The following is a 17,816-nucleotide window of genomic DNA, read 5'->3' on the forward strand; positions in this document are numbered from 1 at the left end:
ATCTCTTTAATAAGTATACCCACAAATCTCTTTTACTCACCTTCTAGTCTGTTCATTTGTTTGTTTTAGCTTTAACTATTTCCCCAATTAACATTATCTTTAGATTATTAAACAGCCTCCCAAGTTGATTGCACAATAATTTCTTGATTTATATGGCACAATATTTCAGTTCTTAGATTAGGATATGTAAGTATTCTTGGAAGCAGAGGATCACAGCAACTGATAGGGATATCAAATGCATCTCTGCTCAGTGTCACAGCTTGTCTTTCTCACCACAGTTCCCTTGGTCAATTTCTGGGACCTCCATCTCTGTGTTGACATAAAAATTGTATTAATAGAGGTGATCATTTCCTAGGCTACCATCAAAATATAAATCAAACCTTCCTTCTTGCTCGCTTCCTTAGGAAATGAATGCTGTCTCAGTTAGGATGAGAAGAATTCATTCGCTTAGCTAAAAGGCTGTGAACCTGTTTTATGCTAGTGATATACACAGTAGAATAGTTCCTACTTTATCATGCTATTTTTCAATATGGAAAATGAAGACTGAATAGATAAATTTATCAGAAATATGCATAGATAAGCATGAAGATAATCAAATGATAACTTGTTATAGATTATGATTAAGCAACAGAATAAGATTACTCTTATGTGTTTTTTTTCTATTTTCTCCCTTTTGTCATTGTTTCATATTTCTTTACCTTGTGTCTTGTATATAAGTTTATTGATTTGAGGAGGAGAAGGACAAGCACAGAAATGGTGGGGAAAGGATGAACGAATTAAGCAGTGATACTCATTAGACACTATGTTGAAAATGAACTAAACAACTTGGGGGACTAGAGATCAGTTATGAAAGAAAACTGGGAGAAAATGAGTGAGGGGTGACACTGTTCAAAAGTGAATATACTCAATACCTTACTTATGTAACTTTAACCCCTGTATTTATAGTAAACAATTTCTGAAAAAAGGTGACTGGAAGATAAATTCTGAGATGTAGACATTTAAATGCTCACTAATGATGATCTGGGATCTGTGCACAGTGGAAGCTCTGACAGTGAGTGTGATCACTGAACAGGAGGCTGCAGGCTTGCCATGCTAGGAAGCAGAAACAGGAACTAAATTATGTCATTCTTTGGAAGCAAAAGTTGCCAGTTTGAATGTATTTTAGTTCAAGTTATTTGAAGAGGATGAACAAATTTGAAACTAATTTCCAATTTTGCAACCCTAATTCTGCTTCCATGTTGGTAAGAGTTGTAGAGTGGAAAATGTGGATATTTTATTTTAATTAATTCTATATTCTCAGCTCAAGAAAAACATGAGTATGTATTCAAATTTGACATAAACAACTTGAGGAATCATAGTTCCATGTTACCCAACTGTGGAAAACCAGATTTGAGAGGGGGTAGTGAAGCAAAGGAAATAAAAGATTTTAGACAACTTAAAGTTTTCTCAGGTCTCAAACATCTAGGTGTGGATATAATCAGACCAGAACACTGAAGAGTGTGACTTTCAGGAAGGAGAAAGATACCAGGGTTATCAATGTAATTTAGGGGATTAGCTATTGAGACAGTTTTAAGTTATGGGACTCAATGGACTCATAGAATTACATGGAGAAGCCAAGAGGACTCAGTAACTAAAACCTAGATCCCTCCAAGATTTAGAAATTAGACAAAGATAAAAGAGAGACAAAAAAGGAAGGAGAAATGGGAGTCAATGAGATAGGAGGATGAATAAAATAAAACTTTAGCTCTGAAGGCAAGAACAAAAACTGTTTCAAGGACAGACTAGCAACCAACTACTCAAACACAAAAGAGACATTGAGTAAGGTTAGCATGAAGAAATGGCCATTAAACTTCAAAAGTGAAAGTTAATGGGGACCTTGAAAGCCTTGTTTTTTAAGAGATTATATCAGACAGAAGGAATGTGATGTCCTACTTTTGTACTTATATTTCAGTGTTGAGAATAATTAAATGGAAAAATGTATTATCTAGACTATAAATTCAATGCAGAAATATTGACTATGAAATAAATGCAAAGAATTATACTACATTATTTAAAAGATAAATTGAAATGCTATCATTACATCATCTGGCTCAAAATATTGCTTGATTTCTTTATGCTATAGTCAGCTTCTATAAATTTAAAAGGCAATTTTCATATCCATAAACTGCACATATACATCATATATCATATATAGATATATATGCATATATGTATATGTGTGTATATATATGCATATATACATACCATTTTATCTGAAGCAAAACACTATTTAAACAATTAGGAGTCTTTTTGTGACTGAAATCAATATGTCTGTTTTTCTTTAACACAGGTATGGTGACATGGTGCCAAAAACCATAGCGGGGAAGATATTCGGTTCCATCTGCTCACTGAGTGGTGTGTTGGTCATTGCTCTTCCTGTTCCAGTGATAGTGTCCAATTTCAGTCGCATCTACCACCAAAATCAACGTGCAGACAAACGAAGGGCTCAAAAGGTACATGTTCTGCTCCCTGAAAACCATGACTTCCTGTCTCCTGCCTCTTACACTGAAATTTGAATTCCCATCCTGGTTGTGCAATGTGAGATCGCCCTAGACCATAAAAAGACATTGAACACTTCCTTGACTTAAAATACAGACCTCTTTCTCAAACATCTCACAGGATCATGACAGGTCCAGAAGGGAAACATCAGTCTTCACAGTATACTTCCACATGACAAAAGGACACAGGAAACGCAAGCTTCCTCCCAGTAGTATTACCCTGGATGTGGACTTGAGCACTGCCACCTCTGTTGCACGACCCTAAGCAAGTCATGTAGCTGTGTCTATCTTCTGTGTGTGTAGTGGAGGATGAGGGAGGAGGTTACAATAGGGCCAGAGGAAAAAAAAATATGAAGCAGCAACAATTTGTGAAGAACACCAGAAACAGCAGTAAGTGCAAATACAGACTCTTTGCAAATATGAATATCCCACTTACCAATTTCATTCACTTAGTTTCTGTCTGTCAAGACTCAAGGCGTCAAACTGGTTCCAATAAAAGAGAGCTCCATTAAATAGATCACAGACATTTTGCTTGGTTGACACTGGAAGGAAGGAAAGAATATTTGATCATTTATGACTGGCTTTTACTTTCTTTACTCAGCAGTTTTCTGTTTCTCTGGAGTTGTTGCCAATTAATTTATCGCTCTAAGAGCAAGCACAGTGAACACCCATCTGTAAAATGATGAAAATAGTAAGATTTAAGATTGTATTCAAGTGTATGTAAATCTATAAACATGATATTAACATATTCTTTATTTCCTGCTGTCTCACTATGTGTTGGGTATTAGTGCAATGTTTTCTTTTTTCAAAAAATAATTCATATACTCTTCACAACAGCTTTTGGAATTAGATACCATTATTCTTCCCATTAGACAGAACAGAATCATAAAGGACCTAACAATTGACCCATTCTCAAGTTGCATATCTAATAAACTGGAAAGCCATCATCTAGCCCAAGCCAGTCTGGGCTAGAACAGGGAAGGAAATAAAGCTTTACATGAGCTATAGATATCATATGTTCTGTGTAAATTAATCAAACTACCTGACATACATTTTGGCATTTTTTTATAACCCTTACCCTTTCCTATTGAAAACTCTTTGTGCTAAAATTTGGTGAATCAGACTTAGAAACTGAAACTTAATCAAACAGTGAAACACTACAATTGAAAAATTGGCTAAACATTGGCTCACTTTCTTCATTATTTTTGTCAAAATAGTTATCTTCAGAGACAGAGTCCTTTGTGTTTAAAAACAGTCTTACAAGCTGGGAACTTTGTGGCTCACATCTATAATCCTAACCACTCAGGAAACTAAGATCCAAAGGCTTGGTTTGAAACCAACTTTGGCAGAAAAGGTCATGAAAGTACACTTCCAAAATAATAGGCAAAAAGCTGGGCTGGAGACATATCTCAAGTGGTAGAGTATACTAGTAAAATAGTGATAATGATAATGATAACAAACAAGAAATTTCTTCTGCAGTTTTTGTGTTCTTTCTTCAGTATAGTCAGATATTTATCCTTTGCAGATTTTTTCAAAAATATCCAAAAGCCATTAGTAATTATGCTTTAAATGAATGTATAACCTGAGCAATGTTATAACTATCAAATATCTTGGGAGATTTTGTTGCATTTCATTAACAGCTTTGTAGGGATTGCCAGAGTGGATTTTTCAATAGGCTTCTGAGGAATGTTAGCATCTTCAGTCAGGTATAAAATCTCACAAAGCAATGCTTGGGAAAATTCAAGTTGATTATATGCTCACATTGCACATTTTGCAGAGAATTAATTTGATGTCTATTGTCAGTAAAGAAACCTCTTTCTCTCACAGAGGCTCCCCCTTTCAGCTTTGCCTTATTGTCCACCATCTTAGTACAGTTATTTCTCTTTTAATTATTACTGCTAGAAATATAAACTATTACCACTAACATTATGCAGAGGACTGCTGATCGATGATCTAATTGACAGTGAGTGTTAGCAAACCACCCTGGCCAATCGTAATCTGTAGGACATGCCCTTGTCAAGCAGAGCTGGAAGAACTCAGACCTTCCAAAAGGGACCGCTGTGCATCACCTCTTGACTATGTCTGCATAGTGCAATCCTTCCATAAACAACAAATACCCTCCAAAAACCACTTCGTTCATACCATCTTCATCCTAGAAATCCCTACTTATATACAAACTTTTCTATGAAAACTCTAGGAAGCACAAATCTGATTTTTTAATATATTTTTGGCAGTTTGTCTTGAGCAAAATTGAGGAAAACTTTAGAATATTTTAGAACTTTTGTTCTAAGTATTTTTACAAAGCAAAAATAAATTAATGATATGATACCCTAATTGTGCCAAGCACCTCACATACTCATGCCAGTAATTCTATCTACTCAGGAGACTGAGCTCTGAGGATGGCAATTCAAAGTTAGGTCTGGCAGTTATTTGGAGATTAGTCTTCAAATATCAAAACAATCAAAAGTAGAGCTGTGGCTCAAGTAGTGTAGCACTAGGCTTGAGAAAACAAGCTCAAGTGGCCATGCCTGGCATTCAAGCCCCAGGACAGACACTGTCTCACACCCATTCATCCCCCCACACTAATTAAAAAATTTGTTTCTGCAAGTTTTGGATCCTTTTATTTCCTTTCCAAGATGGGCTCTCTCTATGGAGCCTATCCTGGTCTCTAACTCTAGATCATCCTGCCTCGTGTCTTGCTTATTGTTTTCACAATATTGTCTATTTTCTAAATTGTTGCAATAATGCAATGAAATTTTCATGTGACTACTAAAAATGACTTAATAAAGCAAAGTATAATATCCTAATACAGTATGGCCAGGAAATAGTCTGTTACCAATAAACAGATATAATCCTGCAAGAAAAATCATAGCTAAGGAACAAAATAAGTAACCAAAAGATGTTTCCTGTTTTGTAGGAGGAAAAAAAACTGAGACTAACCATCCATTAGGCTAAGATGGTTTACATTTATCTGGACCTGGATAATTTTATAAATATCCAAGTTATGCAAACACAACCAGCATACACAATCAAGCAATGTACTTAGTAAAAGCTCGGTAAAAAAAAATCCCCAAAGCTGACCAATTAAAGTAATATTATGAAACTTTTTCTTTGTCAGATTTTTTAGCTGTTTAGTGCCATTACTAACTCCAAACCCAAGCCAACCATGAATTATATGTAAATTGCAGTTGAGAAAATTCTCATTATCACCATTATCAGGGATAATTTCCTTCTGCTAGGCTCTTTCTCCCTCACAAATATTCTGTCTTCCTTACTCAATATTTTTAAATCATGTCCAATTTGTTTTGCCTTTAGATTATTTTTCAGATTAGGCCTTATACTTTTATCCAGGTCAAAGTATTCAGTTCTAGTATTCGTAGAAACTAAAGTCTGCATTTGTGTGAGGCAAGATGTAGACCACTACCTTGGCCTCCCAAAGACAATAGTGTTCTCTAACATGCCCAGAAAGACATGTATTTCTAACAAGCTCCCAGATGATACCACAACCCTTGGTTTATGTACATGTAAAGAACCATTGCCTAGTACATTCAGCAATGCCAACCTCTTTAACTTAATTCTTGATTAATGAAAATACAAGAGATAACTTCTTGCTAAAGTCAGAAAATAATCTTTTCTAAAAATTATCTACTATTAAAGAAAACAAAACAGCCAATTCCTATCCTGCCTGTGAAAAACACTTTTTAAAGTTATCTCTAGTTTAATAACTACTTGTTACAGCCCATGTTTGTATATGTAGGTTATAAATGTACTCTAAGTTTCAGCACCACTAAATCACCTCTATCCTTAGAGTTCTACTCTATCACCACACTACCTATTGTACCAACTTGCCACTTAGTAAATGTACTTGTTCAAGGTTGAAGAATATGATAGAATGACATGCTTTTCATGAAGATTTTCTGGGTATTATAGACACCATCAGTTTCTCTCATAATATCAAGTAGAATATTTTTGTTTTTTAGTAGGTCCTGGAGCTTATACTCAGAAGCTGGGAAGCTGTCCCTGAGTTTTATCACTCAATACTAGTGCTCTACCACTTTAAGCCACAGCCTTAACTTCTAGTTTTCAGGTTTTGAACCACAGTCCTTGGAAATTAGCCTCCTGACCAGCTAGGATTTCAGAAGTGAGCCTCCAGAGCCCAATTAAGTAGAAACTTTCATCATGTGCTCCTTCTCTGGAAAGAATGTAATGCCTGGAATAAAATCTTCTGCCTTATTATTTGTTTACTTCTGTAACTAATATGTGTATAAACAAGTCTTAGTCATCTTGACAGCAGATCCATTATTGGAATAGAGAAAAATTTTCCCCAGGAATTTTAAAAAAGGGAATGAATGAGACCTGGATTCAAGCTTTAGCACTTAAAATTATGGATGTGTGTATACTGGGGAGCATGATTTTGGCTGATACTTTTACATTTTTTATCTTTCCCTACTTAGAGAATTCTTGCTGCTGATTCCTTTGTGCCATTGTCTCAAAACTCCATTCTGTTTGTGCCCAGTACATGGTCCTCATATTAACACAGGAGCCCATTGTCTACTCTCCACTCTTCTATTTTTGTTTCACACTAACTTGTTTTGCTTCTGTGGAAGTAGAAAGATTTCAATAAGCTCTTTATAATTTTAAAAGGTGATTATGCTTAGTATGCTAAATCCACATGAAGCGTTTTACTAAACATTAAAATGAAAGAAATAATGGGAAGTGAAATTCTACAGCACATGGTCCAAGGAGTATAGAGGGCAATCTTTGCCAAATAAGAAATTATCTGATTACTAAAAAGAGAAGCCTTCTGGACTCCAGTAAGCAGGCTGCCTAGCATACTTTTATCTTCCAAAATTATTGCTTACAAGGTAGTCCAATAACTTTTCCTCCATCAACCTCATTTCTCATTTAGAAAATACTTGTCATATCCAGAAATCATTGTGGCCATGGTGATCAGATACAGAGAATAATACAGGAGAAAGTTATATGGTGTTATTTGGTGGAATTGAAAAGCAAAGTTTCTGCTTTAAAAATGAATTTTTCCATTTCTGAAGGCTTCACAGTCGAAGGTGTCCCATGTCAAATTAACATTGTATTAGTATACTGTCTCCTCTGGCATCCTGAGATGTGCTCTGCAGAATCCAAAGCAAAGAGACAGGTTTCACAGTTCAGACTTCTCCATCCCAGAGCCAGCTGGTTGTCATACTGGTTGATCTGGAGTGTATGTATTATTCAGCTAACTTTGAGGAAACCTTGTTTAGATAAGAGAATTGGGCAAAATCTGAACTTACGGAAAATTTAAGGCATTAAAATTAAAATGTGCTTATTGCTGTTGTTTTTCGACGTGTTAGAACTCTTGACAATGGACTGTCTCTGGCTATTTTTGTTTTATTTTGTTTTGTTTTGCTGACAATATCTTTCTTTTTATTGTCAGGATAATGTATAGATGGGTTAAAGTTACATACATCAGGTCGTAGGTGCATTGATTCTCACACATTGATACCCCTTCTCATGTTTTTGCCCCCACTCCCTTCCAATCATCTTGTTTTCCCCCTTCCCTTTTCTATTTCAAATAACCATATAAATGTATATACAATATACCAAGTAACAAAGTCAGATACAATAATATGAGATTAACCATAAGGACAAATAAAAGAAAGGAGAAGTAACATAATACATTAAGAACAACAATCACACAAGATAAAGCTCTTGTTTCCATCTCCTATAGTTCATTTTAGTTAAACTCATCCTATATGACCTTATGTACCTAGATTTTGAGCTATTGTAATCCTCTGCTAGGAGAGTCCTAGATGTGTACTAATTTTACAAATGAGGGAAACCACTGAGCCTTTGTTCCCTTGAGTTGGGCTTACTTCACTTAATATTTTTTCCAAGTCTTTTCATTTCCTTACAAATGAGGCGATGTCATTCTTTCTGATGGCAGCATACAATTCCATTGTGTATAAATACCACATCTTGTTGATCCAATCATGCTTGAGGGGGATCTGGGTTGGTTCCATATCTTTGCTATGGTAAATAGTGCTGCAATGAACAACATTATGCTAGTGGATTTAGTATGTCCTTGTTTCTGGACATTTGGGTAAATGCCAAGGAGTGGAATTGCTGGGTCACATGGGAGCTCTATGTTTAGTCTTTTAATGAGTCATCATAATGCTTTCCACAGTGGTTGAATGAATTTACACTCCCACCAACAGTGTAGTAGCACCCTCCTGGCCACATCCCCACCAGCATCTGTTATTAGATTTCATGATAATGGCTATTCTAACTAGAGTTAGGTAGAATTGCAATGTTGTTTTGATTTAACTTTCTTTTATGGCCAGAGATGTAGAGCTTTACTTCATGTGTCTATAGGCCATTCTTATTTCCTCTTCATAGAAGTCTCTAAGTCTTTAGCTCACCTTTTAATGGGATGGTTGTTTCTTTAAAGATTTGTTTTGGAGATTCAATATTTTTTTAGCTGTAGATATATTTTGGATCTGAGGCCCTTGTCTGTTATATGGCTAGTGAAGATCTTCTCCCACTCTAAGGGCTTTCTATTTAACCTACTAGCTATGTCCTTTGCCATACCAAAACTCTGCAGTTTAATGCAGCCCCATTTGTCCAAACTTTCTTTAATTTGTTGTGTTTCTGGGTCTTTATTAAGAAAGTTTCAATCTGTGCTAAGAAGACCTAGTGTATCTCCTATTTCTTCCTGCAAAGTTTTCATGCTATCTGCTTTTACCTTAAGGTCTTTGATCCATTTGGAATTAATCCTGGTGCAGGGTGACATAAAAGGATCCAACTTTAGTTTTCTGCCGGTGCTTAGCCAGTTCTGCCAGCACCACTTGTTGAAGAGGCTGTTTTTCTTCCATCCTATTTTTTTGGCTCCCTTATTAAAAATTAGGTGGCCCTAAGCCTGCAGGTCGATTTCCGAGTCTTTAGTTCTATTCCATTGGTTCACAGGCCTGTTCTTGTGCCAATACCAAGCTAATAGAGACTAAAGTTTGGTATTGATAATTCTCCAATGTTGTTCTTTCTGCAACGGATTGTTTTTGCTATATGGGTCTGACAGTATCTTTCTTCTACTCTACGGGAGGCTGCTTCTAGTCAGCAATTGTTCTATGTATGCCTCCTAGGCAGCTTGATTTACAAAAAAAAAAAAACCACTATGCCCAGCTTGACTGTGCAAATGGGACTTAGTCTGGAGAAACTGGATTGAACTACAATCTTCCAGATATTTCCAGTGAGCAGATGGAATTACAGACATGAGCCACCATTTCCCTCACATTTTGTGTGAAGAACAAAATTCCCAGGCACTACATTAAAAAATAAGCAAAAGTAAACAAATACTACTCATTAGAAGACCAGAACAGTGAGGAAATGGAACGTACTTCACCAGTGATTACGTACGGAAAGTCCAGAAAAAAAATACATCTGGGAACAACTAATGTTTTGTTTTGTTTTACTGGTGCTGGGCACTGAGCTTTTTTTAAATTAAATTTTATTGTCAAGGCAATATACAGAAGGATTACAGTTGCATACATGAGATAGTGAGTACATGTCTCCCACTTTCTCTCCTACCCCTTATCTTCTCCCTCCCTCTCCCCAGTTGTTTGGTTTATTTCCAACATATTGTCTTGGGAGTATTGCTGTTGTATTGGTTTTGCCTTTGTTCTTTATCTCCCCACTTTATTGCTCTCTTTCCCTTTTCCAAATGTATATACAAGACACAGGATACCAAAATCAAATACAGTGACTACAGGGGATAAACCAAAGGAGGAATACTTAAAAGAAAAAAAGAAATAGCTTTATATGGTGTATTAAAATCAACAAAAACAAGGAAAATCCTCTTGTTTCCATATCTTGAGGCTCATTTCAATTAGCATCATCTTATATAGGTTTGTGCACATCACTATTAAGTTATTGTGAAACTCTGCTAGTACTATTCTAGCCATATATTAATTATTACAAATGAGGGCAACAATACAGTTTATGTTTTGAGGGTCTGGTTTATGTCAGTTGAAATGACTGTTTCCAAGTCTTTCCATTTCCTTGCAAATGGGACGATGTCCTTTTCTTCTGGAAGCATATAATTCCATAGTGTATATATGCCACATTTTCTTAGTCCATTCAGCTACTGATGGGCATGTGGGTTGGAGTAATTTTTAAAGCACATACATAATCCAAAGTAACTACAAAGACTTTAAACTGAACCCTATTTTTAATTAGAATTTTGAAAATCTTCTACATTCCATACAGACTAGAAAATCTTACCCAAATTTCCATTCTCTTTGCTAGCATTTTGCTATGCCAAGGAGGTTTTATAGTTTTCAAGAATGGGAGTGGAGAATTGGATGATTGTTCTCATTTAACCTTTCAGTTTCATGGTTAGAGTTGCCAAGATTGTCACACTGAGTAGGTCATAAGTAAAGTGATTTTTCTAAAATATCTTTGTAAAATAATTTTCTTCAATTACATGTAGAAACCAAACATGTAATCACAGATTACAAAGGCTAACACTGTCCAGGTAGGTGGTACTCAGCTCCACAAGACAAATGGGACCAATTAACCCATACATCACTCCAGCCAGGCAAAAGGAAATTTATGATTGAAAGTGAAATGCATTTTTAACAGACTTCATGATTTACTTAAAATGGTGTCTGTTTCTGAAAAACTTCTTTTTCCCTTAGGTTTGAGCCCCTTCTATAATAGTAATTGCTCCTAGTGTATATGCAGATGTTCCATTCCATAATAAGAAATATGTAATTCTTACTGGGCAGTATGTTCTGTTCATATATATGTCCATAAAAGGAAGCAGTATTTCCAAGTACTAATGCTAAATGCATGGAGAATAGTAGAGGTCAGAATAGTAACTGTGATATAGACATGATTTTCAAAAATAGAAACCAAAGAAAGAAAGGAAAAGAATGAAAGATGGGAGGGAGGGCATGGAAGAGGCAAAAAGGGAAGGAGAGGTAGGGAAGGGGAGAAAATAAAAGGGCAATTGGTTCTTAGAATTTAGCAAGAACATTAGTTTAAATTAAAATGAGTTGACAGCTGTTTTGTTGGGCTACTGGATTTCCATTTCATTGATTTACTCAAATTGGGGTACATAAAAATGTAAGTCAAGTAATACTGATAATTTTTATGGACAGAAACATAAAGAAATAACACCCTTACTGTAAAGACTAATTTTTAAATGCATGTAAAGGCAATTTTTAAATGCATAATGCATATCTCAGCTCTAAAGCAGTTAATTGATTTTATCCATAAACATCAACCAAAAAAATAATTGAAAGTGATAGGAGACTACATATCAATAAGAATAGATAGGTAGATAGATAGATATAATGCTGCCTCACTTTTAAGAATAAGTATGCTGAGTTGGACCTGATAGCTCATGCCTGTAATCATAACCCAGGAAGCTGAGATTGAAAGGATCTCAATCCAGGCCAGCAGAGTAAAAAGCAGACTATATTGGAAAAATAGCCAAAGCAGATGGTGCTGGCTCTGGTTGTAGAATGCTTGCCTGGAAGCAGGAGGCCTCTAGAGGTCAAACACACACACACACACACAAAAAAAAAAAAAAAACAGAAAAGAAAGAGTCTGATGGGTTTAGAATTATGCAATAGTGCGTTCACTGTGGTATGATAAGGATATGTCACTATTAACAGCACCATTTTTTGTCCTTCTGTAGAAAGCTAGACTGGCCAGGATTCGGGCAGCCAAGAGTGGAAGTGCAAATGCTTACATGCAGAGCAAACGGAATGGCTTACTCAGCAATCAGCTACAGGTAGAGTAAAGTGCCCCACAGTGTTTAATGATCAATTTGTCAGCATAATATTGATTTAGTTCTACTTAACCATCTAAGTTTCTTGTGTGTAATTATGAAAATGGTTACCGAAATGACAAAAGTGTCATGTTTACAACTTGCCCACGTAGTTATAGTTGGCTATCATGGGTTAGAAACTGTACTGTGAAACATTGCCAGTGAAGGATGATCGCTGTTCCTCCTTGGACAGTATATGCAATATTGGGTGAACACCTAAGAGTTTAACAATGTTCAAGTAAACCAATCCCTTGTAGCTCCGTTCTTTGGTCCTAGCTACTAGGAAGGTTGAGATCTGAGGATTGTAGTTCCAAGCCAACCAAAGCAGAAAACTCCATGAACCTCTCTTCTCCAAATGACTACCAAAAAGCTAAAGTGAAGATGTGGCTCAGATGGCAGAGCTGCAACATTGAGTGAAAAGGCCAGTTGAAAGTATGAGGCCTTGAAATAAAGTTCCAGTACTAGTACAAAATGCACTCTTATCAAATACCTTTTGATTTATATTTTGAAATTACTTATGTCCTTAAAAGTTTACTTGAATGAGGGTGTAGGAGAATGACAAGGTATCTCACGTTACTTTGTACTGGAGAGAGAACATGATTCCATCAGCATTAAGAATATCCCGTGGCACAAATACAACTGGAGAAATTTGTCCTTCAAAACTTCCCTTTCAAATTTAGGACTCCAATCATCTTAATAATTTCTTCCAATCCTAGTAATGATTTCAGGATTATCCAGACACAATATTAAATTCAAAGATAAATAATCCCACATTTTAAAAGGTAGTGGTGTTAAATGAATAAAGAAGAGGTAGGAAGCATTATACATATGACCACCCTTCAAACCAGGTGCTGGTGGATCACATCTATAATTCTAGCCATTCAGATTGCTGAGATCCAGAGGATGGATGTTGGGAGCCAGCCTAAGAAGAAAAGTCTTGGACATTCCCTCTCTAAAATTAACCATCAGAGAACTGGGCTAGGGGCATGGTTCACATGGTAGAACTCCAGTCATGCAAACAAACTGAACAAAAACAAGACCCTGAGTTCAAAACTAAGTGCCACAAAAAATACCTCTAATCTGATGGAAATATATATATATGCTCACCATTCACTTAAAACTCCAAAGCAATTACCCCTTTACCTCATCTTATTTAAAATAAGTAAAATGCTGACAATGAATCTCAGAAAATAGGCCATGTCTCTTTGTATCTGAAGTTCTCATTTGTGGGGCATGTCACATCAGGAAAATGGGCTCATTTCTTGGTCTAGGGATCCAACCTGCCTGTCACCTGGTTGGGAGGCTTGGCTGTGGTTTGTGATGTCTACCTCTGGGATTGGCCCTGTACACTTCTGCCCTCTCTGACAGCACAGCATCCTACCTGCCCTGCCCACCTTTGTGCTGATTGGCTCCTGCATCCTATATTAGCCCAATGTACTTCCAGAATAAACAAGGTTTCTCCCTGGCACGTTTGTCTGTCCTCCTGCAAGGGAGGACTGGGTGAAGGCAGCCAGGAGGCCCTAACCTTTCTCGGTCTCGTCTTAGTCCTAGTCCGGGTGTTCTCCTTGTCCCTCTTGCGGGTCAGGAGGCAAGATGGACTAAAAACCCGGACACTCATTGTTTGCAAATAAAATAAAAAGCTCTTTTGTTTTGTCTGTGTTATCAGTCCTCAGAGGATGATCAGGCCTTTGTTAGCAAGTCTGGCTCCAGTTTTGAAACCCAGCACCACCACTTACTTCACTGCCTGGAGAAAACCACGGTAAGGAGACATAGGCAATGCCTGTATACTCTTGGGAATTCCAAACATGCTCTCATTCTGCCTTAGAAAGATATGCTGCAATCCAAACAGAAAGCCCACAATATTTGAAATTACCACTGGAGTCTACAGTGACATTTTCACTATGAAATTTTATAGAGATTCCTTAAGATGCTTTTAGCCTTAGTGGTTATCTTAACTATAATCTTAGATGCCAGCTAGATGCAGAGAGAAAGTTGTTTCCTCATAGCTAATACAATCGAATATCATTTCTTCCCTATTTGTAAAGTGGTGATTGCAAGAAGAAGAAAAAAAAAACAATGAAATTCAAATGCTTCTGAGAGCCCCTTAAGATAATAGCAAGAGCAATACTCAAAGAGAGGGAGAGAGAGAACAACAGAATTCAAGCATTTATTTCTTTTACAAGTGTAATGGATAGGGGTAGATAGTGAAAAATCTATTGACTTTCATATAAAACTGAATAATATGGTGCTGGATGTCCAGGAGGAATTTCCATTTCTCCCAGGTACACTCTCAATGGGAACTTCCCATAGTAAAGACTCTGAGAGAGTGTCACAGCCTATAACCCACATCAGAAGAGACCAACCCCATAGTTGAGTCACAACAGATCATTCACAGTCCAATATACTTCCTGACAATGTGTTCACACTTCAGTGGACAAATTCAGGATACATCATCAAATCAGTAGGAACACTTTCTCCATTGTACTGTGACTTATGGGACAAAACAGACTATGCATTTTACTAGAGAAGACAGTGAGTATTGGAAGCGAAAATGGGTCCACCATGGGATGGAGCAAGGAGCCAAGAAGGCCAGTCAGCATTGGCCTCCTGGCTGACATGGAGACCAACAGGATGACAGAGTTAGTGAGGCAAGGAAATGAGGCCATTGAAAGATGAATAACCTAAAAGAAGAAGGAGCTTGAGAGTGATGAGAAGGAAAATGTCTAGCATGGCATAAGCAGAGGGACAATTATTCAGATGATACTGGGTTTACCAGACAAGGGAAAATTTTTTATCTCTACCTAGTAATAAATGGAAAATTATGTAAGAGTTCTGAATAAGGTGGTTGCATGATTATAATGCATTTTAAGTCAAAAGTCTGGCCAAATACATAAGATAATACATTCAAAGTTAAATGACAGATTAATAGTAAAATTTTGTATGCCTTTTTATGTCCTTATTTTATTATTTTCCTTTTTTATTATTTTATCTTAGAAAGAATGTTTCACTAACAAAATTACTTTAATATCAACAAATAAATATTAATTTGTGCTACCTACAAGGACATATGGAAATCAATAAAAGAACAATTTCTTCACTTCCAATTGCTGATTAAATAAATTACAACATTATGCATTATCACTTGTATTGTGTGTGAATTTTCATGGTAAGAAGTAAAAACATTATGAATCCTTATTGCACAATTTTTAATCTAAAATTTAGTATTTAACATACAATTCTGTCTTGTCTGATAATAATCTCTGGACTCCAAGGCACAGAATGTTAAATTTCATGTATTTCAAAATGCTTCTCTCAGCAAAGAAATGACAAAATGAGTAACTAAAACAATTTATTTCCTATTAGCCAGTGAATTGCTTCAATTGTTTTGCTAATACTTTAGGATGAGAGATGGTTAGTGAAATTTGATGTGTTCAGTGCCTACCATTACAAAATTATTTCTACATTCTCAGAAATAAAACAGTAACTGAAGTTATTTTATAGTAATTCAGGCTAAAACTATTTTCCTCCCATTTTTAAGGTAAAAATACTTACATAGGAAGAATTTTAGGAAGCATTATTTATTAAACATTTGAAAATTAAAACGTGTACTGTGCATGTGTAAAATGTGGAATGTTAAATACTACCCATTACTGTTTTATTCTGCACCAAAATTTGGAGCAAGATAAGCCTACTTACTTCCTTTCTTCACATTTTCTTCCAACTGACACAGAATCACGAGTTTGTAGATGAGCAAGTCTTTGAAGAAAGTTGCATGGAAGTTGCTACTGTGAATCGCCCTTCAAGTCACAGCCCCTCACTCTCTTCACAACAAGGAATCACCAGCACTTGCTGCTCACGGCGACACAAAAAAACTTTCCGCATCCCCAATGCCAACGTTTCAGGAAGTCATCGAGGCAGTGTGCAAGAACTCAGTGCCATTCAGATCAGATGTGTGGAGAGAACACCTCTATCTAATAGGTAACTGGGGTTGATCTGTGTCACCCACACTGGCTAATGGGCTGGGTCCCTGCAGCCGTGTTACTTCCTGTGTGGCATCCATCTCCTAGGGTGGAAAAAGAAACAAAGTTAACAGGAGAGCAGTAGGAAAATAGACCCATTGACACCAGTCCTGGGTGTCGAAAGTAAAAAAGAGTGGTGAGCAAACACAAATCTGTTTTACATCTTCAAGATTACAATTTTCTTACTTCAGCGAGAGACATTTCACTCAGAAGTCTATGTGTATGTAATCTGGAATAGACCAAAAGGACATCCCATGTCACTAAAGACACCAATGAAATTTACATCGTATGATTGAAAACTAGTCATCCAGCACTTGAAACTATATCAACACATTCAATGTAAAAGTGAAAATTAAAACGATGACTACATAGATCTATCTCCTTTATCATTCAGTGATTTTTGATGGTATAAAGAATTGGGAATACATTAAAAACAAAAGCCAATCCCAGACAAAAGTAAAAGTGAAACTATTAAAATTGTTCACTCATGTTTATTTGTGAAAAATTTATGTGAAATTTGGATGCCAATAATATTTTTTATTTCCTTATCTATTTTTACCACAATAAACAGGAATACATTTCAGACATGCACATCAGCTAAAAGACCAGATTTCTTTGCCATTTTTTAGCTTCATTCTTCAGTTTGCATATGGTCCATTCTCAGACTGAAACTCTATAAATTCTCTCCAAGTTCTCTGCAGGCACTCAATCATCTTTGTTAAAAACCTGGAGTACATTCTGAATTCAGGCTAGGTTAGTTACATAAATTGGATATGCCTGGGACCAGAATACTAAAACTTAGAGCAATGAATGTTTTCTACTTTCAAGATACTTTATCTTTACCAGTAATAGGGATGAACTCAGAACCTGAGGAAGACAGGATCATGGTTCAATACCAACCCAAGGAAAAAGTTTGAAAGGAGCCATCGCAACCAATAAAATTCTGTGTGTGGGGCATGTTCTTGTCACCCTAGATAAAGAAGAAGCATAAATAGAATTGTGGATCAGGACAGCATGGGCAAGAATGACCAACTTATTCAAAACATAACTAAAGCAGAAGTGAGAAAGGTAGTATGATCCAAGTGGTAGAGTGGCTGTCTAACAAGTATGAGTGCCAGTGTTCAAACCTCAGTACTACCACAAAAGAAGAAAAAGTCAATTGGTGGCTGGGTCCGGTGTTGTGCATCTGTAATCCCAGCAACTCACTGCTCAGCTGCTGTTTAGACAGAAATGGATGAATTGTGGTTTCAGGTCAGCCTGAGGAAAATGCAATTTTCTACATTAATATAAACACATCCATGTGTATTGTGTGGCCTAGGTGATAGTACGCATACCTTGCAAACAGAAGACCTTGAGTTCAAGACCCAGTAGCACAAGAATATCACTTAGAAAAACATTCAAGTCTTAGATAAAAAGGTTTGCTTTTTAGCATAT

General features: G+C 36.3%; 1 protein-coding gene across 2 annotated transcripts in view; it reads left to right on the forward strand.

Moving 5' to 3' along the window:
- Kcnd2 (potassium voltage-gated channel subfamily D member 2) overlaps window positions 1-17,816 on the forward strand; it is a 479,662-nt gene that overhangs the window by 458,900 nt on the left and 2,946 nt on the right. For both annotated transcript variants that reach the window (XM_090333204.1, XM_090333205.1), the window contains exons 3-6: window positions 2,330-2,492; window positions 12,232-12,327; window positions 14,030-14,122; window positions 16,094-16,341. In XM_090333204.1, the coding sequence (XP_090189330.1) occupies window positions 2,330-2,492; window positions 12,232-12,327; window positions 14,030-14,122; window positions 16,094-16,341 (600 nt within the window). The remainder of the gene's footprint in view (window positions 1-2,329; window positions 2,493-12,231; window positions 12,328-14,029; window positions 14,123-16,093; window positions 16,342-17,816) is intronic.

The sequence above is a fragment of the Megascapheus bottae genome, chromosome 5 (assembly GCF_031878675.1).
Source record: "Megascapheus bottae isolate mThoBot1 chromosome 5, mThoBot2.hap1, whole genome shotgun sequence".
In the NCBI taxonomy this organism is placed as follows: Eukaryota; Metazoa; Chordata; class Mammalia; order Rodentia; family Geomyidae; genus Megascapheus; species Megascapheus bottae.